This window comes from Tenebrio molitor, chromosome 3 (assembly GCF_963966145.1).
Source record: "Tenebrio molitor chromosome 3, icTenMoli1.1, whole genome shotgun sequence".
Lineage (NCBI taxonomy): Eukaryota > Metazoa > Arthropoda > Insecta > Coleoptera > Tenebrionidae > Tenebrio > Tenebrio molitor.
This window is the reverse complement of record NC_091048.1, coordinates 2,276,912-2,298,065: the sequence shown is the minus strand read 5'-3', so window position 1 is coordinate 2,298,065 and position 21,154 is coordinate 2,276,912. Positions and strand designations below refer to the sequence as shown.

Here is a 21,154-nt window from a genome sequence, read left to right as displayed (position 1 = left end):
AATAATGTCACGGTGCACCCCTAAAGAAGGTTTCGCTTAAAAAAAATAAAGAATTGTATATCTAAATATATAATTCGTTTGATAAATTTGTAAGGTAGAGAGATGACAAAAAAAGAAAGTGATTCGCAATTTACAAGTTAGTTTTCGCCCCTAAAAATATCACAGTCTATGATTTCTGTACAAATGGTGTGAAATATACTAAGAAAGGAAACTGCACCTTTCCAGGGGTTTTAGAATGTTTCCTTGGCAGATCAGATTTCAATGACAAAAACAGAGAGCAGTCGCTTGAAGCCAGTCAATGTTTTAAGCGGATAATTTCATTTTCTTGAATCACATTACTAAAGAACAAGAACGGAATGGATGGGATTAGATTTCGTGCGGGAGGAATTTTAATAATTCACGTTCATAGTTTATTGTTCGAATAAATTAATTTGTCAAGGTCTAGAACTCGACAAAAAAATGCTTGGATGATTTTTGAAAACAAAAAATTGTCTCGTGAGTTTTTAAATCTTGGAAATACACACTGGTAGATATGAGGCTGTTCCAATATATTAAATCTGTTGTTGTAGAGTCTGTAGCCGTAGTTACCAGCGAGTCAAGGTTTCTCTTTCGTTCACTTCACTTTCGCTCACTTTACGTTTGCATAATAATTAATATTAAATAAATTATTATCAAACTGGTATCCGAGTGCTAAATTGATTCCTGACTTCCAGAGTCGTATTTTCTAATATTCTCATTTTGAAAGCTCAACGAAAAAAATTTTTTGAAAACACTTAAACCGTTGCAAATTAGAGTAAACATGTAATGGAGTCTAACGCCTTCTGACATTGTTTTAACAATTAATCACTTCTAATACGCCATTTCCAAAGCACTGTTTCGTCGGACCTAATTTTAGCTTTCAAAAAGAGAACGTTACGAAAACATCGCGATTGTTAAAAGCAAAACAAAATGTAAAATTGTTTCTCTTTTCATTTTCGCACGGCGAAATAAAACCGTTTCGAGTCCCAGGATAATATTTTCAAGATAAACACTAACGAATATTAAAAAACGCTATTTTCGGGGGACATTAACGCGAAAATAGCTTACCTTGAATTCGTTACTTTTTAAAAATGATTCACTTTTGCGTGTTCGGCCGACACAACATTACAAACGAGGAAGTGGTTACATGAAATCGTAAAATGGACTTATCTATTTATCTATTTATAAACACGAATGAGGTAATGGTTGCGTTTTTCCGGAAAACTTTGTTCAGGTTTGCTTGTATCTTGTTCCAGGTACTAGCAGCGTTTTCGTTGGATTGGATACATTCTAAAATTAATTAAAGTACAGTTTTAGGTGTTAATGCTCTTCCTCTGTGTCATCAGCAGCCGTAACCACCACCAGTCTCGTCCTTCTTGCCGAAAGTCCACCTACTTAGTCTATTTTTCAAATTGTGTTTGTCAGAGCTTTACAGCAAAAGCACAGCGAGTTGTGCACGAACAAACAAAGGACGAAAAGACTCATATCGTTCCTGCTGTGCTGGCATGTAGATAGTTAGAGTCCCATTTGCAGGAATATGTAAGCTTTTCGTGCGAGAGGGAAATGCAAGTAATAATTAGAAGGTCTGCAAGTGAATTACTGGAATTCATTATGTTTGCCTGGAAACAATTTTGAACTAAATTCAAGTTAAAACGAAGGTTTAATTAATTTCATTTTTAAAACTGTAAAAAATGTGTTCGAAGTTGTTCCGATGTGAGTTAGTATCGCTCTTAACAACCTAATCGACAATGTAAATATTTTATTATGAGCAACTTGTCTAAAAATATAAATAACATTTATGATGTTGTTGATGTACATAATACTTTATATCGTTTATAATTAGTCAGTCATAAATAGCGACAAATGTCGGATCATGACATGTGGAAGGAAATCTGATCTGATTTGGCCTAACAATAAAACAAGGTCAATGTTGAATGCAAATTAAATTATGCGAATGTGGTTCACGACTTATTGGGAAAAAAATCAATTCATTTCTTTGTCAAGATTCAATAAAGCAAAACCCTTGAAAGAATAATTCCCTGAAAATTTTAGGAAATGTGTGTTTAGTTTAGTTACAAAATCTAGCGCTCTGAAGTTTGGGAACAGTATTTTAGGGTCTCTAAGTATATCATGTACAGGGTGAATCAAGTTTTACCGCCCGCATGATAAACCCTATTAAAAAATTAGTAAAAATTATGAAACGTTGGGGTTGGAATCCCTTCATATAAGGCTTCAAATGTGTGGAATCAATTTTCCCATATCACTTCATTCGGAGCCATAAAATTTAAAAAATCGATTTTGATCCAAAAAAAAATATTGGTAATTGTTCACTTTAACTACTTCTGGAATTTTCGCGCTTTTTCTGGCTAGACACCCTCAGGCCGTCCTCCTAGATCGTTTCCCACCATTCAAACCTTGTGCAAATGCCTTTTTTTCTCTCTTGTTGTGTTTCAAGGTCGCGTCAAGGTCGCGCCAATGTCTTAGTATAAGGGTAAGGAAAATTCATTTGCACAAGGTTTGAGTGGTGGGAAACGATCTAGGAGGACGCCCTGAGAGTGTCTAGCCAGAATAAACGCGAAAATTCCATAAGTAGTTAAAATGCACAATTACCAAAAAATTTTCGTACACACTCATAATTTACAATTAATTCAAAAAACACATCTATGAAATTCGCATCAAAAGAAAATTGTTAGTTTTTGAATGATTCCAATTTTAACATTTAGAGGGAAAAATGACCAAGATTTACAACTGCAGTGTCATAAATAAATACCTCATTGTTGGGTAGACATCTGTTGACAACTTTTCTAGTAATTCTTAAGTCAATTCAATTTTATAATAAATCAAATTCTTGCATTTTAATATCAAATTCCATTTACATATTTCGGAACCCGGTAATGTTCAAAATTAGAAAGATTTTCTTTTATATGCTTATTCAATAAAGATAATAAGTATTTTTCCAAGGTTAGAAAAATAGATATATTTGCAATAAGAAGAGATGTGTCTTTTATGACAGGAATAGAAGGAAGAGGGACATGGAGAATCATTTTCGGAAATAAATTTAATTGTAAATTAACCATTCAGTACAAAACTGTTTGCACCTGCATTGTTTGCTATTTGTAACTTCAACAGGTGGTGGAGAAATATCTTCTCCAATGAAAGAACACCGGTTCTAATATATCTATTTTATGAAAGGTAAAAATGACAATGTATATAATAGAATGATTATTTTAAAAACTGTAATAACCATTTACGTTCGTCATTTTAGATAAAAACAAATAACCATTAAATAAATATTGTTTGTTTGTCAGAAAAACACCAAAGAAAAAGCTGTCGAATTAACTGTGTTTGTCACAGCAAGACAGCAAAACAATTTAAAACGTGTTTCTCACGCCGACAAAAATGAAATTTATTTTATTTTCGCCACTCACAATAATGGAAGTTGTAGACGGACCATTCCTTCCATTTTGTTTGCCGCGTTTTCACTTTTCATATTACCCAAATTTCATTTTTACTTGTTCAGCTCGCCTCCTCAAACACAAAACGTGATTATGATTGTCTTTGTTGGCGTTTTTAACTGGTTTGCCAAATATTCGAAGCAGGATTTGGCCCGACAACGAGGAGGGCGTAACAAGGTCGATGTGGATTCACCTAATAAAAAATAATGAAATTACTCTCTCGTAAAATCTCGCCACCCCTCCTCCCGATGACTTTGCAGCGGAAAGTTGGACTGCTCGCGTTTAACGGCGGTGTTCTTTGTAATTGTTTAGCAATAAAAGTGGGCGACGGAGGAATTCTTGTTGGAGCGGTTTATTGTTGAATTTTTGCTTGATTTACTTTTAGGGACGATCACGTGAAGACGCGGAAATAACCGCACTGGGAAAGTTTTACGAAATTATTTTATTGCGGTTTTACAGCCTTTGCTCCCTCGATGGCGCACAAATGCCTTTTGCGAAAACAAACAATACCAAATCAGATGAGAGACAGAAGTGATGTAAACAATGCAATTCTCGGCGGCATCACCCCCGTTCGCGACACCGGTGCTGATTCCAACAAAAACTTCTAACAAAAGATATTTTTACAAAACTTATTATTGTTAGATATTATTTGTTAAGATTATTTTTTCAACGTGCAAACATAGCAACTAGTACACGTTTCTTTGTTATTTATTAGGATTCAGTGTTTCACAATAAACCACTCTAATAAATTCGGATATAATGGACGAAAGATCTAATTAAAATAGACATTTAACATGTTTAGTAAATTAACGAACATGCTCCTGTGAGGTAGAAACAGGCAGTTTACCATTGTGGTTGGTGATTTCAGAATAAATATGTAAATTACAATACCGGTTGTGCTGGTGGGATTTGAGTTGTTTTGAAAAAGCTCTAAGAAAAATAGAAATTTTCCTTTTAATTATGTAACTGAAATTTAGCGCGTTATTGGACAAGTTTACATAAATAGAGACTTCCTGATATTTCATTTAGTCTGTACCTGTAACGAAACACCAAGAGAAAATGATTTAAATGGAGAAAATAAAAGATTTGAAAGTCCTGATGGCCGACGCGAAACGATTTGGGATTGTTTTCCAAACATTTTAATCTCTCTTGTTGTCAGAAGCTTTTAATAACTTAGTTAAGTGTTCTTCAACTCAATTTCAGGTTGTCGCGTTGAAGCCTGCAAATGGAAAAGGACGGGTCACTTAAAGCGCTTTAATAAAAGAGACGTGGCATTTAGATGCGCCACATTACAATTTAAAATATTCACATATATTTCGCCCCAATTGTTCTTGTAGTTAAATGCTTACTTAAATTTAAATTTTGATTAATTGGTTGTTGTTATAAAAAAAGCGTGCGGTAATGAAAATGCGTGCGGTAATGAAGTTTTTATTTGACGCAAAATGGATGCGGTAAGTGTCATTTATTCCACGAGCGTAGATAACAGTATATTAAAAAACGCGTTTCATAAGGAAGTGTTTATAAAACGCCTGCTGTGATTTGTTTTCTTTTCGATGGCATTGTAGAGTCAGTGCAATTTAAAATGCGGTCTGTCAAGTTTCATTGAACCCGCGTCTTCATGAAACTCTCATATCAATACACTTTCAGCTATTTTCAGTTGCACACTTGAATGCATCGTTTATTTCATAACGATAAGTGCAACGTAGCGTTATGGTTCTTCTTCGCTCCGAATTCGTCTTCGAACCCGGTGCATTCATTATTTAGTCTGCTTTGCATTAAAATACCAACCTGAAAATTAACCTCTCTGATGTGTACATTACATCAGGCTTTTTCCATAAATTTTAAAGCCGTCCGAAATGAAACATCCACAGACCTCGACTGCCCAAAATCCCACTTCCAAGTTCTTTACTGGTGGAAAGTTATGCTGCGATTCAAATTAATTACAAAATCCTGAGCTATTCTCGGATTGATTCTTATAATCTAATAAAATATTTTATTGGATCTATCGGCGTTTATATCACCTAAAACATGATAAAACGTTTATGGTTTATTAAAAAGGCCATCCGGCTTTGATTCGTTTCTAATTATAGTAGTACCCCTGGTCCAGAAGTACCATTTTATATAATAAAGCGGGTGGCATCTCCACTCTTTGATCAGCCTCTCTCGGTCATTACCGAAAAAATATTCCACCTTCATCTTTGATGTTTCCATTAAAAGTTTTCCACGCGAAAGGCGGCGTTTACCTCTTTTCCAGAAACAAACGGCCGAACTTTTGCATTGTGTTCTCCAGCGGAAATGGCTGGAATCTCATCAGGTCTTTGCCGAATTGCGGGTTCACTTTAATTTGGGTTTAAATACAATGCTTGCAATTTTCTAACGGCTCTTCTTGGCTTTGATGTCAGCTGTTGTGAAACGCGCTGCAATTTGGAGAATCGACCCGCTCTCGAATGGAACTCATTGTATCTTCTCCAATTTCGGGTGAATCCTTAAAATGTCACCTGGGCAAAAATGTGCTGCCAAATAAATGGAAATGGGTGAATAAGTGAAATAAATCGCTTCCAACTGCGCTCGCAAGTTGCCTCTTGTTTTAGCGGTTTGCTTCATTCGCAGCCGTAAAGCGCCATTTATTTTTTCATGTTTCTGCTGTGTACAGGGTGTCAAGTTTTACCGCTAGCATCCTATCAAAAAATTTGTAAAAATGACGAAACGTTAGGGTTACATTCCCTTGATATAAAGCTTCAAATGTGTCCAATCAATTTTCTCGTATCACTTCATTCATAAATAAACACCTCATTGTTGGTAAACAGCCAACAAACATCTGTTGAGAATTTTTCATAATTTCATGTGACTGGTCTGCTTATTGATTTTTTTTCTAATTTTTTTCACGTTTAAATATGGCTCTGATATTTTTAGTACTTTTAAAACTTACATCATACTAAATAATTGTCGTATTTGGAGCCGATAAATTGGAAAATCTATATAGGTATTTGATATTTATAAATATTTAAAGCACTCTAACTTGGAAAGATATGGAAGAGACACAATTTTATTGCTCTTCCATCTTAGCCATATTAATGATGCCATAACCATTTACGGAGCGATAAAACTGCATTAAACCTTTGTACTTTCATGGATTTTACAATCTAGAGTGAGGAAACTGAATCAGCATTTTAATATTTTTTTGCAAGAGTAAAACCAATTGCTCTAATCATCTTCATAGTTAGCGCTGCTAATAGTGTTGTTAATTTTAATAGCAATTTGCAAAAATAACACAAGTGATTCAAACATAGTATTTTGGAAATGTAATTATTTAATTTAATTAAGAAGAAATATTGGCTCCAAAACAAAACTGTGATGAGCCAGACGGAATTGACAATGCAACCCACAATACATTTACAAAGCAAACCTGCATATTCTCCGCGTCGACATCGAGGTTTGCTTTGCAAATGTATTGTGGGTTGCATTTTCAATTGCCTCAGGCGCATTATCACACCTTGTATAGGTTAAAATATACCGTTTTTTTCAATCAATTCTACGAATTCACCTTTTCCACGCCCCCTTTCCAAGCTGTCATCAAAATGCCCAACATTTGCATTGCCAACATTGTCTTTCTGGTCATTTGGTAGTTTCGTCATATCTAGAGATTGTGAAAGCAGTTCCGAGCTACAAAGTTTGTGCGCGAAACTCCATTTCCTCTGTGCCACCGGTGTCTCTGCAGATAACTTTTTGAAGCAAGAGCAAGCAACATCTAATTACATTAAATTAAACATGGAAGCAACGTCACAACCCCTTTTACGCCACCAAACACTAAGATAATTAGACAACAGGTTTGTTCCTCACTCGTCTTGCACCATCCTTTTCTCCGCGAACTGCATGTTCCTTCCATAAATATTTGAAAGGGTTGAAACGACCCTTCCGAATATTTGCACCGATCCAGACCAATATAAAAGTACAACACGTCGAACTAGATGACTTTGGAGGAGGCGGTCGTTATTGGAACGCTCCTTCGACGTCACCAGAGATGATTCCGCTAATGGCGGAGATGTAATCTTGGCAAATTGATGCAGGAATGATGGCGCTTATACCGACACGTCCATCTCATTTGTGACAGATGTTCGGAATTTCAACCACTTGAATTTTGCTCGGATGTGTTCGCATATTATTACCCAGATTTGCATCGAATCAGCTGGAGAGGCGTCAAAGGAGCGGTTAAAAATTGAATAAAACGAGAGAAAACAGGAATATGGTGCGGGCCTAAAACGTTAATTCATTTTTAATCGATTTAATTTTTTTAATATCAACTCGCAGGTTCACAACTTGGTACAGTGGTACTTTGTCGTTTTCAAACCCAATTCCCAGAAGGCTCCAACCCTCGTAAAACACTCTGTTTTATTATTAAAACAAGTAAAAAATGTTCTGGAGGCGAAACAAATAGGTATTCTCCACTTCAGAGCGATTAATTCTGGGGAAATTATGATTTGCGGGGGGCACGCCTGACAGACGCATCGAGACATGAAACAATAAATTTTTATGGTTTATTTTACGTACGCATGATAAAACATTTACTACACTCCGTAAACTGAAGTAATGTGCGGCAACAAAGTTAGCTAAGGATATGTTAATTTTATTTTCTGTTTACGAGGTGTAATAAATTTTATATTTATAGTAAAAAGGGAATTATTCTCTACCTAATTCCAACAATTGAATCGAAATGTGTGCCAAGACTGTGTTGGTTTAAAAACAGGAACGAAATTGTATTGTTTGTTATTTTTGGGGCAATGAAATCCACGAGAAATAAACTTTGCAGAGGTGAAGCAAAATGGACGTGGTGAGGCCCCAAGTTTTGTGGTGCAACAAATTTATGTAAAGTTGGCAGTCCTGCCAGAGTAAAGAAATGAAGAGGAAAAAACGTCACACATCATAGAAGCTCTCAGTGGACAAAAATTGTGAAATTGAGAAGATTTTGAACTGTTTTAAAAGCAAAGGAATTACTTCTGAAGGTTTGAAAGATCAAGTACCTACAAATAATAACACTGTTCAGTTGAAAAGGGAAAATATCTTGATGAATAATCTTGAAGGAATTTCCACCGTATTAAAGAATACATTTGTGAGACTTGAAACTACACAGTATAGGTGTTGGATTTTCTCATGGGCTATGAGTCATATAGGCGCTACAAACCAACGGGAAAACATCGTCATTCGTTACGTTAGTGTCGTCTCTCTCTCGCCTATTTGCACGTAAAGTAGTCGATCTTTTCAGTTACAGATTTTTTACTGGTTTATCGCTCCGCCTTCGTGCAGATATTTCCAAGGTCACAGCCCATGAGAGAATCCAATACCTCTAACTAAATCATCGGAATATCGACTTAAGTCAAATTAAGGTGTTTTTTGACTGGAAGCAGTTCTCAAATCCAGATTTATTCTTATTGTTGTTTTCTAGGATCAATGTAAATACTAGGTACGTATTTACAGCTCTTCCAACATACAATCTTTTATTATTTATTTATTAAAACAAATGATTTGTATTTCTTTTTGAATTACATATCTTATTACAAAATTAATAAAACAAAAAATCCTCAGTTGTTATTTTAATAAGTGAGAATAATTACACAAGCATAACTACTAAATTATGAAGAACTTGTTGAAAAAATTGTTACATCAAAGCAAAATTTGTATTTGTTCAGAAACTGACATAGGTATAATTCTACACATACGTATACAAATTATAATAATAGTTTGATACACTTGAAATTTGTTGTTTACTTAATGAAACGGTTTATTACGTGTGAATCTAGAAATCAAATCGTACGCCCACTTGGGCTGATCCGTTGGCACCATGTGCCCCGCATTGCGCACCAAAACTTCCGTCAAATTCCCAGCCTGTTTCACGTATCCTGCCAGATCGTCATCCACATGCCATTGATATCTTTGCGCGGTTTTATATTCGGCAGCAGCGCTGAAATTGAGATTCTGCAGATAGTTGACCGTCAACGGATACGCCACTATGATGTCCAACTGTCCGTTGTAGATCAAGACTCTGTAGTTGTCGAGCAACTCTTCAACCCAAGGCGCAACAGACTGCATTATATCTGTGACGAGGTTGATTTCGACATCTTGATCTTCGCCGTGGAAAGTCGCGTTGCCCACGTGAATCACCGCTCTGACGTCGTCCCTCTGGATGTACTTCCCCATGTAGATCAGCTCGCTGCTGGGGTCCACGGTGTACAGATAATTGAAGTAGTTGGTAAAGCCTGTTATGTTCTTGAAGAGAGAGGTGTGGTTGTTGAGATCGCCGTCCATGAGGTCGTCAAAAGTCTGAAACGCTTTGGTCCAATCCTTGTTCTTGATCTGGTCGATTCCCTCTTGTTGGACCTTGTGCATCATTGCTTGTGTATTAGAATCGATCAATCCGATCTGGTACAAATAGTCGGCGTAGTTAAGCTGGTTTGCTGGGTCGGTGAAACCGTTTCCTATGCTTATCCCCTTCAAGTTAATCTGCACTTTGGCATCGGGGTTGCGCTGGTGGATGGTGTAAGCTATGGCCGGAGTGTACTTCCCCCCGTACGACTCTCCAGCCACGAAGAAATCGTTCTTTTGCAACTCAGGAAACAACAAAAAGAACTGTTGGAGGGCGGTGTACAAATCTTCTCCTACTTGTGTCTCATTTTGGCAATATCCATCGCTATCGGTAAAACTGAATCCAGTACCGACGGGGTTATCAATGTAGATCACTGAATGTGACTTGGTCCAGGCATATTTCCGCAACTTGAGGCCGTGCTGGCTCATTACCGTAAAGGGGCCATTTTCTGCGAACAAGCCGATGAGAGAGGTGGCTCCGGGGCCCCCTTGTAGCCACAAAACAACCGGCGCGTTGGCGTAGTCAGTTTGCGAGGGGAAAAACCAGAAAAACATATTCGAATTGAAGTTTTTGTTCACCGTGAAGTACCCAGCATAGCTCTGGATGCCTTTAAAGCCGTTGAAATGCACCTCGGCCGCGGTCAAAGCTTGTTTAATCTTGCCTTGCTCGATAAATGGGGTTAGGATCAGGGGCAGTCCCGGATTGTCCCCGACTTCTTCCTGTTTAATCTTCCCGTACACGTTGGGGAACATCCCAGACGCCAATTTCCCAAGAGAACTCAGCACAATTAGCGAAAATACGAGGCACGTCATGCTTGTTGCTCTCAACGCAGCTTCACTTTTACTGAGATTTGGAGGTTATGTTGTCAAATATATTACATTTGTTATCGCATCTATGCGACAATGGGGGCAATTTGGCATACATCAACGCTACTCAAATTACTTCGCTATTAATTTATTTACAGATAACAAATTCTACAGGATCAAAGTTCGACTCAATTATGCCCTGACAAAAATTTTGAAAGAAAATCCTTAGGCTTGGGTTCGACGGTGTCTTTGAAGTAGTTCATCAGAGTACCTTTCTGCTTCCAGAAATTTACAGTCTCGACTAATTCCATCTGACCCTAAAATGAAAGAGTGAGCGTTGGAGCAGTCAGCGGAAATTTATACCTTCACGACCAACATGTCGATCACTCTGATATCTTTGACGTGGTCATTTTTGCGGAATTCTTGGCGCAGCTTGTGCTTCAGGGTTTCGACAGATTTGGGAATATCGTATTGTTTGACTGGAACAAAACAAGTTAGCAAAAGTGAGGTTATGTACGGGTGGACAAACCGATGTAGGGCAACTGTCGGTACCACGCTTTGTACAAATTTAGGACCCTCTGTCTTGCCTCATGGGGGTCCGTCGACAGAATTGGCCTAACTTGCTTTGTAGCAGCTCGGACTGCTTGAGATGACATAACGACAGATTTGTGTTGACAGTTGTGTAACTGTGGCGTCGAAAACTTGAATATGGAATATTACATCGAAAGTTGATTCAGAGTCTCTCGATAATATTTTGGACATTTTGATTTAAAAAAATTGTGAAATAAGCCATCATGAAGAGCTATTAGTCGTATTATTTCAAAATTTTTTAAATTAAATATTTGGATGTGGTGGAATTCTGTAATTCTGATGACATTTGACAGAAATGTGGAAATGTCAGTTCAAGTGATTATGGAAACATAACCTCTAAACAATTATTTGTTATAATTAGATAAACAATAAGTGTGTTGAAAATGTCTGAAGGAAATTACAACGTTGATAATATTCCAACTTACGTGGCGCTGCCAGTGGACGCCTTTGACAACAATTCGCTACAAAAACCTGAACAGTTTCGAATAATCAAAAATGCCATAATAAAAACATTGTCTGACGGTTCTTTGTGCATAATAGACACGAATGATGTATTTTTTTTTATATGTATGCACAAATGCATTATTTACTTTGTTGTAATTTTAGTTTGGCCAAAACTTGCCTCAGCAGCAAGTGCAAATCAATCATGCTCAAGCGAACACACAGCCACAAAATGTCCCCACAGAGAAACCTCCAAACATGTAAAATGTGACAGAAAGTGATGTGCACTTACACATTTTGTATTTTGTAGAGTGACTGATACAAAGGAACAGCCTCAAAAGCCCCCAAATCCAGTTTACAAATGTCCCAAGTGCAAAGAAGTGTTCAATAAAATAGCGCTGTACCGCAAACACATGATGTGGCACAGAAGCGTGAAAAAATTTAAATGTGATAAATGTTCGGCTGGCTACAATGTTGAAACAAATTTGAAAATTCACATGGCCATGCATGGGGAGGGTAAACCGACGTGCCCCATTTGTAATATATCTTTCCAAAGGTTAGCCAGTCTGAAGTCACATCTAATGGTGCATCAAGTAGAGGAGTTGTACGCTTGTGAGGAATGTGATGCTGAGTTCGAGAAAGAAGTAAGATTGGGCGATTGCCAATCGGGATTTGAAACGTTTGCGTTTTAGGAAGAGTTAAATAAGCACCAACAGAACCATTTGAACAGTAGCGTCCAGGAAAGTAATAATTTGGTTTGTTCGTATTGTAATGTCCAGTTTGAGGACCACAAGGTTTATAAGGAGCATATTTCGCACCACATTAAAGTAAAGCTTGCGATTGATGAGTGGAAAAAATGTTGCGAATGATTTTTCAGGTGAAGAAATTGGTTCTGTCGGGAAAAAAGTCGCGGAAAACTCACAGCAACAAAGACTACCCCCACGTGTGTAGCGTTTGTTTCAAGAGTTTTTCTCGAGTTTCGTTGCTAGAAAGACACCTTCGGATACACAGTGGGGAGAGGCCATACGTTGTAAGCAATCGCGGACATCTCCGGATAATCCAATGAGAGAATAATTTTCCAGTGTGAACACTGCAACAGGGGTTTCAACCAGAAGGGCACCCTCCAAATCCACTTGACCAAGCACACCGGCGCCAAACCCTTCCACTGCACCCTCTGCTCGGCGCGGTTCAACCAGAAGGGCAACCTGCGCGTGCACGTCGAGAAGACCCACACGGCCCCCATCCCTGGCGTGAAAATGTACAAGTGTTCCCACTGCACTTGCATATTCAAGAAGGTTGCCTCGCTGAACGTCCACATCACCAAGTCCCACGCCAACAACGAAGACCTGGGGAACATCTCCACCGTGATGAGCCGCCTGAAAGAGTTGGAGGAGCAGACCACGGTCACGCCTAACATGAGACCCGTCGAGAAGGAGGTCGCGGAACAGAACAAGAAGGTCCTGGACGAGATCAAAGAGGGCAGCGACGTGTCCAGCACGAGCTACGTCCGGCTGGCCGAGTCCTTCCTCGACGGCACCGTCAGGAGGTACCTGGTGATGCAGAGGAAGGTGAACGACGTCAGGTGGTACATCTGCAGCTACTGCAACAAGGAGTTCAAGAAACCGTCGGATCTGATCAGGCACACCAGAGTGCACACGAGAGAAAAACCGTTTATGGTGAGAGAGGTTTTCGACGGTGGCGGTTTACGCCCCCGGCTCGAAAAAAAAACAAGTTTTGCGGGGATTTATGGAGGGTACACTCGGCTCCACCTCAGATGTCACGAAACTTGAGCCGAGTGTACACTTCTGTGTGTTACATTTTGTTTTTGTTTTTAGTGTAAACAGTGCGGCGCGTCGTTTTCCCTGAAGTCCACGCTGTTCTGTCACGTGAAGACTCACAAGAGCAACAACAACTACTTCTGCGCCATCTGCATGAAGAAGTTCTCGTCGTTGCGTTCATTCAACATGCACTTGAGGTACGCGAGGTGTCGCTGTCCGACGCCGCAAACTAAAGTCCCTAGATTACCGCAAACCCGCTCACTCGAGTCGTGTGGTTGTAGGAGGCACTCGGAGAAGCAGAGTTCGCAGTACAAATGTCTCTATTGCAACAAGTGGTTCTGTTCGATGCAGAAGGCCAAGGCCCACAGCAAGGAGGCACACAGCGGTCAATTCGAGAAGGAATCGATGCAAGCGGTGATGAAGCAGCCGCTCCTCCACACCGCCAACGGACTGCTGCCGGTGGCTCCCCCGAAGTCGCACTCGGATCGCGGAGGCGGCAAGCAGTTCCAGTGTCACGTCTGCAGCGCCAAGTTCGCCAAAATGACCAACTTGAATCGGCACATGTTGCTGCACAAGGGGGACAAGAAGTTCAAGTGCGACCAGTGCTACAAATCGTACTGTACGGCGCACGCCCTCAAGGAACACTCGCTCTACCATCAGAGTGTCAGGAATTACGGGTGCAAGGTTTGCGGGAAGAAGTACACGACGTCGTCGCTGCTCAAGAGGCACATGATCACTCACAACACTCACAAGCCCTACGTTTGTCCCTATTGTAACAAGAGTTTCAAGAGTGTGATGCTGTGCAGGAAACATATAAACATACACAAGAAGGAAATCAACTTGCAGGTGAGTGACAAGGGAGGTGGTAAGGTGGAAAGTAAAAGAAAAATTAAAATTAATCGCTCAAAATTGTGACAGATATATTCTCTCTCTCTGGCCATAAATACCATTTGATCAAAAACGTCGTCTAAGCCGCCTACGAAAAACAAAAATCGGTGTTTTGACTCAATTCTTATTTGAAATGTCACAACTGTCATTTACAATTTTGACAAGATGGTTTTTAAGATCTTAACAAATTTATGCTCGAATCCTGTTTTATGATGCACATGTGACAGTTCTCTGATAACGTAAAATGCAATTCGTGCAATTTTTAACCGAAAACTGTGAGGTTTTTTTCGCAGTAACATTGATGGCATTTTTCTTTTATTGTACGGTATCGAGCATTCAAGAAGATTGTGATCGAGTGGCCTGGCGCTAGCTTTTGTTTCCGCCAACTGTCAAATTACAAATTATGACGGATGTCATTTATTCAGTGAACAAGCAGTGGTGTGAGTTGTTTCTTTTGCAAATAACAGTTCCTTTTAGAACTAAGCGGCTATAATTTCGATGGTTTTTGTTGCGCGACGCGATGGTTTTTGCGCCGGAACAGAAATCTTCAATGGTGCGATCGTGTTGTCGTAATCGGAAAAAAATTTGAATGGAAGTGCTCGTTGCGAAGATATTTGGAGGAATTTTCAAGAAGCACGATTGGGTACAAGTTATTAGAAGTAACCGTAGTGCGAACTGTGAAACAGGAAAATTAGACGGAGGAGTGAAAGTGGACGGCTCCAGAAACTGTTCAAAGAGTTGGGGATTTAACAGAAAATGAACCCAAGACTTCAATTTGTCGTTTGTCACAACAACTGGAGGTATCTTTAGGAACGTGTCTTGTAATGCCGCACAAGGATTTGTTAATTCTCGAGATAGTACACTTGGCAACGCTGTTGAATTTTGATCTAGGGGAAAATGAAAAGTTAGTTTTTTTTAATTCTTTCACACATCTTATGAAGACAATTCTGAATTGTGTCTTGGGCAAATTTCCTTTTACGGCGTTATATTAAATTTAATTATTTCTGAAGGATACGCGTCAATTCGGGGAAATTAAACTGTCGTTACAGTTCTGCCAACGTCTATCATCTTCAGCTACTATCTAGGATAATGGGGATATTTAAAGTTTGACCAACATAAATCAACAAGCGTGGAAGAAACGTGTGATCAATAAAAAAAAAAATTGAGTTACCTGGATTGTGCTATTCTGATGCTTTGATTGGTTCAAACCACCATTTTCGCCTACTCTGTTTTTTTTTTATTTGATCGCACGGTATGAATTTCTACTACTATGATGAATAGGATATAGGTACATATGATAAAAATGGTGATTGAAAGAAATGTCAAAGCGAAAAAGACGACCTATGTTTGTAAAAGAGAAAACCACGACGTGCTTGCCCACACATTTTTTGAACCCTCGATACACAACAAACCTATACTTCTGGCTAAGAATAAATATTACATCTCGTAAAACACTCAGTTTCATTATGTATTTATTTTATAACAAAATTTTTAAATAACTTACTTATTTTTTTATTTATTAAATTGTTTTTAGCCACCGTAACCGTTAAAATATTATTTGCAGATTCACGCACTCAACGAAACTGGAGAAATAAAAAATTTGGATGAATCCGAAAGAGCAAATTTGCTCGGTCTGTCTGATCCCAGATCGAATACAAATGACCCTCTAATATTAACACAAGAAAACATCCAAAAACCTCCAGAAAATACAATAGAATTGGCTAACAGGAACGTACAGTTAATTTCACAACAAGCAGACAAAATAAACGTTACTCAACAAGTAGCGGTATGTAAAGTCGCATTTTATGATATCTTTTTGCTAAATCTGTCGTACAGGATTCCAGCGGCAATAGTATTCCAAGCCAAATAGAGCAACAACTTTACCAAGTGACACCAAACTCGATTCAAATGATAACAAATTCGAGTAAAGATGTAACGCAGGACTCCAGTCAGGTGCAGACGATTTTTATCAATTGTGAAGATCTGCAACTCGCCGACAATTTGTACACTCAGGTACGGCGAGAGCGGGTTCTTTGTAAGTTTTGTATTTATTCGTTTGGCTTCCAGAATGCTGACACAATGTTGTTCAACACTTTGAACGACCTTCAAGACAGCAACGCCTTCAGCATAGACCCTCTCAGTGGAGACTTCAATTCTCCTCAAAACCCCGAAGTCTACAACACCAATCAGACCTTCAACGTCAACCAGATAATAAACAACGACCAACCCATCAGCATTTCAGAGTTGGCCAGCAAAGTGTTGAAACTGAACAATCCGAATCCCGCTTCGAAATCGAAAAGCGAGAAAACGAATTTGATCGTGAACAACGTCAACCTGACCGACAACATTCTCTCCAACAACATACCTTACTACTCTCACTCGGAGCTGAATCTGTTGTTCAATCTGGATGCGGAGTTCGAGACGAACAATTGCGACCTGCCCAACGAAAATTTGAACTTACCCGATATAAATCTGAACGAGGTGCCCGTCCTGAACGTGGAGACTCCTCAAGACAACGTGCAAACAAAAGAAGACGACACGAAGAAACAGTTGGGTTGTGACAAGTGCAGCAAAGTTTTTGCCAACAAGAAGTTGCAAGCGAAACACGTGCACTCCCACAACGAGTCCAAGAAGAGCGGGATCACGTCGCACCAGTGCAGTTTCTGCGGGAAGATCTTCAAGAAACAGTCGGATTTGGTAAATAATGGGAACGGGGGGGTTTGGAGCTTTGGTAATTGTTTCGTTGTAGACGAGGCACATAAGGACGCACACGGGAGAGAAACCGTTCGCTTGCGACAAGTGCGAGAAGAAGTTTTCTTTGAAGTCGACGTTGTTGTCGCACCAGCGCACTCACAATCCTGTCAGTCACAAACAGTTTAGTTGTGTGGTGTGCAATTCGTTTTTCACGTCAAAATCGAGTCTGAAAGTGCACATGACGGTTCACACAGGTAACAGGGAGAGTTGGAACGTTTTGAAATCGACAGTTATTTTTTCACGGGGGAAAAAATGTAGGCGAGTGCGGCAATCCCACGAGTCAAAAAAAAAAAAAAATTGAAATGTAGTACTGTTTTTTAAGAGTCGTTGAAAAAATAATTTAGTGAGTAGTTTTCAACAGCGTTCTTACTCAAATTGTAACAACCTGTATATCAATCAATTCGACTCTTTGTGCAGAGATGCAACTAAAAATTTTAATTGTAGGTGATAAAACTCACGAGTGCAATTTTTGTCCCATGAAATTTAGAACAGCCGCTCACAGAAAATCTCACGAGAACAGCTACCACGTCAATCCTTCGAAGAAGCGAACTAAAAACAAAGTAACAAATCTGCTCGCTTCGGTAGCGATGGACGTTCTCAATCAGCAAGACCAACTGGGTCTGCAAAACGAACCGATAATCACTAGCGGGGACCTGGAGAACGTTTTGGTGGTGCAAGAACAGGTAAATGAGATGGATGTCGACAGTGATCACCGTCTAAACCCGCTTTTACACAGATGCCGTTTTCCGGAGATCAGTTGAACCTCTTGAACGAAACAAATCAGAATCCTCTGACAGAGTCGACTCAGTTCGAGCCTCTGATCTTGCAGCAGCTCCAGTCGAATTTTTTGCTGCAAGACAATCTGATTCCGTCGTCGCTGATCCAGCTTGACGACGGGACGCTTCTCAACGTGAAAACCGTGAACAGCGAGGAGGGAGAAGAGTTGGCTCACGGTGTTCAAAACGTGAGTCTGCCAATTGAGAAACCGAGAAATCTGGAGTGCGACATCTGTCACAAGAAATACGCGTCGAAAGATGTGTTGAGGAAACACAGAAAGATTCACGGGATAGATAAGAAGTTTCGGTGCGGCAAGTGCGAGAAAGGGTTTGACTCGGCGGAAGAGTTGGAAAGGCACGAGAAGACTCACGAGGGGTTCAGGCCTTACAACTGTTGCTACTGTGCCAACAGCTTTGCGAAAGAACACAGTCTGACGACGCACCTGAAGAGGTTTGCTGTTGTATCTCGTTTGGAGGGTTTTAATAAAATGTGGTTTTGCAGAATTCACAATATTTCACTCCAAGATAATCTGCTGCTTTATGAGGTTAACGTTAACGGAAGACCGGATCTTTAACGTAGTCTTAATACTTTGAAGTGGCTTATGCGTCGATTGACAAAATCGCGTCTGCAATCTGGCTAATTATCTACCGTAATATGACAACTTATCAGGTAATTAAATAAAATACTGTAATGATAATGTAAATAAAAACTTTATTTTCTATAAATAAAATGTAATTTACTTGTTTGTGCGAGTTTTACTGTTAACCGTGTCGACATGACTTGACAATTGTGACAGTTCGTCTAGTTCGGAATTTAGCCGATAGCGTTGCTGTCATTTTAACAAATAAAATTAAAATCTTGTCATCGCAACGGCGCCACCGGTGAATCGACGAACTAATGTTACTGTCAAACCTTTCACCTTTCATGGAGTTGTGCCTTCCCCAAAAGATTTCTTTTAAGACGTCTTTGTAACTTCCTAAGTTCTAACTACATATACCTAAAATAAAAGAAAAATACCTAAGTCTTTCACTTTTTTGATTTCTCAGACTCTAAAATAATTAAGCTTCATTGTTTCACTTTGACCACTTTCATGTGAATTCCGGTTTTGTTCTCTAAAAACAACGAGCCAGGATCGAGCCCCAGGGGTACTGCAGTAGCGGCAGTTCTTTCGAAAGCGAAGTCTTTGATAGTGTAAGCGAGCGCCAATTTGGTCACCAACAGGCCAAATCTTTGTCCTAAGAGAGAACTTGTGTACTAGTTTCAAATTCGAATATTGCTGAAAGTACTCGTACCGATACAATTCCTTGGATCTTCTCCAAATGGCAAAAATGTGTACGGTGGTATTTTGTTTTTATTTTCTTCGGTGAATCGCTCAGGGTTGTACTTCTCTGGATCAGGGAAGTACTCTGGGTCGAAGTGTAGTCCAGCGACTGGAACTAAAATGGCAACATCTTTGTCCAAAGTGAATCCAGTTTCTTCGAAGGTGTATTTGCTCACAGACTTCCGGTTCAAGAAACTGGTCAATGGGTACTTTCTCAGTGTTTCTAAAATAATTTGCTTGAGACAAGAAGTCAGAAGTGGTGAATTTACCGTTTACAACCATGTCCAAGTATTTCATTTCGTAGATGGCGTCATAAGTGAAGTCCCCATAGTGGAGTAACGTTAGGTTTTTATTTCGGAACCGGTAGCAAGAGCTCGGATTTGAACGAAATTTTTTTTAATGTGTTATAAATAAAACATATTAAAACCTTTATAAGTTAAAAATTGCCGCTCATTGTTTGTTTAATTAATTTATTGTTTATTTATAAGAACTGAAATTTTCCAGTTAGAAATCGTTATTTTCGCAAGAAAACTACTAGAGAACAATATAGAATGACTTTGGGAAGAGTATATTGTTATATTGAAACTTGTTTGGAATTAATTGTATGTGGAAAAAGAAGAACAATTGGCAGATGTTCGGTAGCCCGGTGTTGACCGGCTCAGATAGAATCACGTTCAGTTTGTATTCTAGAGTCGCATACTTAGCATTTTTTGAAGAAAATATATAATTATTTTTAATGGTTTTTGACAAAAAAGTGTTTACTAATACCATGCGATCGAAAATAAAAAAAAACGAGGTCCGTGAGTAATACGCTTCAGTTGGCAACACGTAAAAATGTAATTCAAATGTCATCAGATGTCATTACAATGGAGAACTGTCATTATTAATTATTGACTATTGCAATTTGTTCACTTCAGAGCAAAAAATTTTCATTGTGCAGTGTTACTTCAGAAACGGCGAATCGTTCTATTCAACACCTCTAGTTTTCGAGGAATTTCAACAAAAGTTTCCGGACTTTCAAGGCACTTACAGAGGAAAGTAAAAAAAAAAACAGACATAATTTTTAACATAAGAGTCATAAGTGTGAAACCGCCCTTCCTACATTTAAACTTATTTAGACTGATTGTGACAGTTTAGTTAATAACTGTGCAACCTAGTAACGAATATCCCCAAATTCTAAGGAGTAGTTTATTTTTGACACGAGAGTATAGCTGTTCACGATTGATTTAAACACGCAGGAGGCCAAGATATTTTTTTGTTAGTTTGGCGTCAGGTCTCGCCATATTCGTTATTAAATTTTCGTCTTGTTGTCAATTCCGTAATTAATTTAGTACCTACACTAACGGACAAAAAAATTGTCGTCACTCATTTGACGGCACTGTAGCACTTTTATTTTCTTCATGTTTGCTGAATTTGTTTCCACTGACTTTTTAACGAAACTTTTATCTTTATAAATGTCTTTTAAATTTAAATGGATCTAATAATGTTGGTTGGATTTAACAAATCTTGTCATCGCAACGGCTCCACCGGTCAATCGATGAACTAATGTTACTGTCAAATCTGCCATGGAATTGTAAAAAAGCTCCAAAACATTTCCTTAAAGATGTCTCTATACAGGTGCGGCTCATGGTGAAATAAAGCGGGTGTTCTGCAAATTTATTAATTTGTTTACAGTAAAGTATTGATTATCCGAATGTTAGTTATAAGAACATTGAATCCTAATTTAAAATTATTACCGCTTACATCGGAATTTATTATAGATTCGAGTCTGTGTCGTAGATCAAACATATTTCTTATAACTTTTTTGTTAATTTTAGATATATTTTAGGATTATTGGCACTACCCTCAGTCCCATTTAGATAATAATCGACGCCCTACTGTATTTATTTCCGAAAATTGTAAATTACAGTATAATAATACTTCTATAACGAGCGAAATTACTCCATGAACTGATGCCTTTGCAGCTC

The 21,154-nt window shown here is 38.7% G+C and overlaps 4 protein-coding genes across 4 annotated transcripts; 1 reads left to right on the top strand and 3 right to left on the bottom strand.

Annotated features, from left to right (window-relative positions):
• Nucleotides 1–9,046: 9,046 nt before the first annotated feature.
• Nucleotides 9,047–10,708, bottom strand: LOC138125243 (venom serine carboxypeptidase). Its single transcript, XM_069040451.1, has one exon. It carries the CDS (start codon nt 10,641–10,643, stop codon nt 9,237–9,239), a length of 1,407 nt encoding a protein of 468 aa, XP_068896552.1. The 5' UTR covers nt 10,644–10,708; the 3' UTR covers nt 9,047–9,236.
• A 61-nt stretch (nt 10,709–10,769) lies between these two features.
• On the bottom strand, nt 10,770–11,343 carry ND-B14 (NADH dehydrogenase (ubiquinone) B14 subunit). The gene is made up of 3 exons (XM_069040454.1): nt 11,167–11,343; nt 11,001–11,116; nt 10,770–10,954 (listed from the first exon to the last, which is right to left on the bottom strand). The coding sequence occupies exons 1-3, from the start codon at nt 11,291–11,293 to the stop codon at nt 10,826–10,828; spliced, it is 372 nt and encodes a 123-aa protein (XP_068896555.1). The 5' UTR covers nt 11,294–11,343; the 3' UTR covers nt 10,770–10,825.
• A 176-nt stretch (nt 11,344–11,519) lies between these two features.
• Nucleotides 11,520–18,611, top strand: LOC138125239 (zinc finger protein 236-like). The gene is made up of 15 exons (XM_069040446.1): nt 11,520–11,779; nt 11,835–11,929; nt 11,980–12,313; nt 12,362–12,496; nt 12,547–12,699; nt 12,752–13,345; nt 13,505–13,644; nt 13,729–14,293; nt 15,900–16,121; nt 16,172–16,348; nt 16,403–17,032; nt 17,085–17,283; nt 17,534–17,772; nt 17,826–18,316; nt 18,368–18,611. The coding sequence occupies exons 1-15, from the start codon at nt 11,612–11,614 to the stop codon at nt 18,438–18,440; spliced, it is 4,215 nt and encodes a 1,404-aa protein (XP_068896547.1). The 5' UTR covers nt 11,520–11,611; the 3' UTR covers nt 18,441–18,611.
• LOC138125244 (probable cytochrome P450 6a23) lies at nt 18,558–19,602 on the bottom strand. Its single transcript, XM_069040452.1, has 3 exons — nt 19,457–19,602; nt 19,159–19,410; nt 18,558–19,101 (listed from the first exon to the last, which is right to left on the bottom strand). Exons 1-3 carry the CDS (start codon nt 19,482–19,484, stop codon nt 18,932–18,934), a joined length of 450 nt encoding a protein of 149 aa, XP_068896553.1. The 5' UTR covers nt 19,485–19,602; the 3' UTR covers nt 18,558–18,931.
• Between the last annotated feature and the right edge of the window lie 1,552 nt (nt 19,603–21,154).

What these genes read in the sequence shown, in the direction of transcription:
- LOC138125243 (XM_069040451.1), bottom strand. Translation starts at nt 10,643, where the DNA reads ATGACGTGCCTCGTATTTTCGCTAATTGTGCTGAGTTCTCTTGGGAAA.
- ND-B14 (XM_069040454.1), bottom strand. Translation starts at nt 11,293, where the DNA reads ATGTCATCTCAAGCAGTCCGAGCTGCTACAAAGCAAGTTAGGCCAATT. An exon ending in CCGACAGTTGCCCTACATCG is followed by an intron (nt 11,117 to 11,166) that starts GTTTGTCCACCC and finishes GTTTTGTTCCAG; the next exon opens with TCAAACAATACGATATTCCC. An exon ending in TCGACATGTTGGTCGTGAAG is followed by an intron (nt 10,955 to 11,000) that starts GTATAAATTTCC and finishes CTTTCATTTTAG; the next exon opens with GGTCAGATGGAATTAGTCGA.
- LOC138125239 (XM_069040446.1), top strand. Translation starts at nt 11,612, where the DNA reads ATGTCTGAAGGAAATTACAACGTTGATAATATTCCAACTTACGTGGCG. An exon ending in AGAAGGAAATCAACTTGCAG is followed by an intron (nt 14,294 to 15,899) that starts GTGAGTGACAAG and finishes TATTATTTGCAG; the next exon opens with ATTCACGCACTCAACGAAAC. An exon ending in CTGACGACGCACCTGAAGAG is followed by an intron (nt 18,317 to 18,367) that starts GTTTGCTGTTGT and finishes GTGGTTTTGCAG; the next exon opens with AATTCACAATATTTCACTCC.
- LOC138125244 (XM_069040452.1), bottom strand. Translation starts at nt 19,484, where the DNA reads ATGAAATACTTGGACATGGTTGTAAACG. An exon ending in CTTGGACATGGTTGTAAACG is followed by an intron (nt 19,411 to 19,456) that starts GTAAATTCACCA and finishes AAATTATTTTAG; the next exon opens with AAACACTGAGAAAGTACCCA. An exon ending in AGATCCAAGGAATTGTATCG is followed by an intron (nt 19,102 to 19,158) that starts GTACGAGTACTT and finishes GTTCTCTCTTAG; the next exon opens with GACAAAGATTTGGCCTGTTG.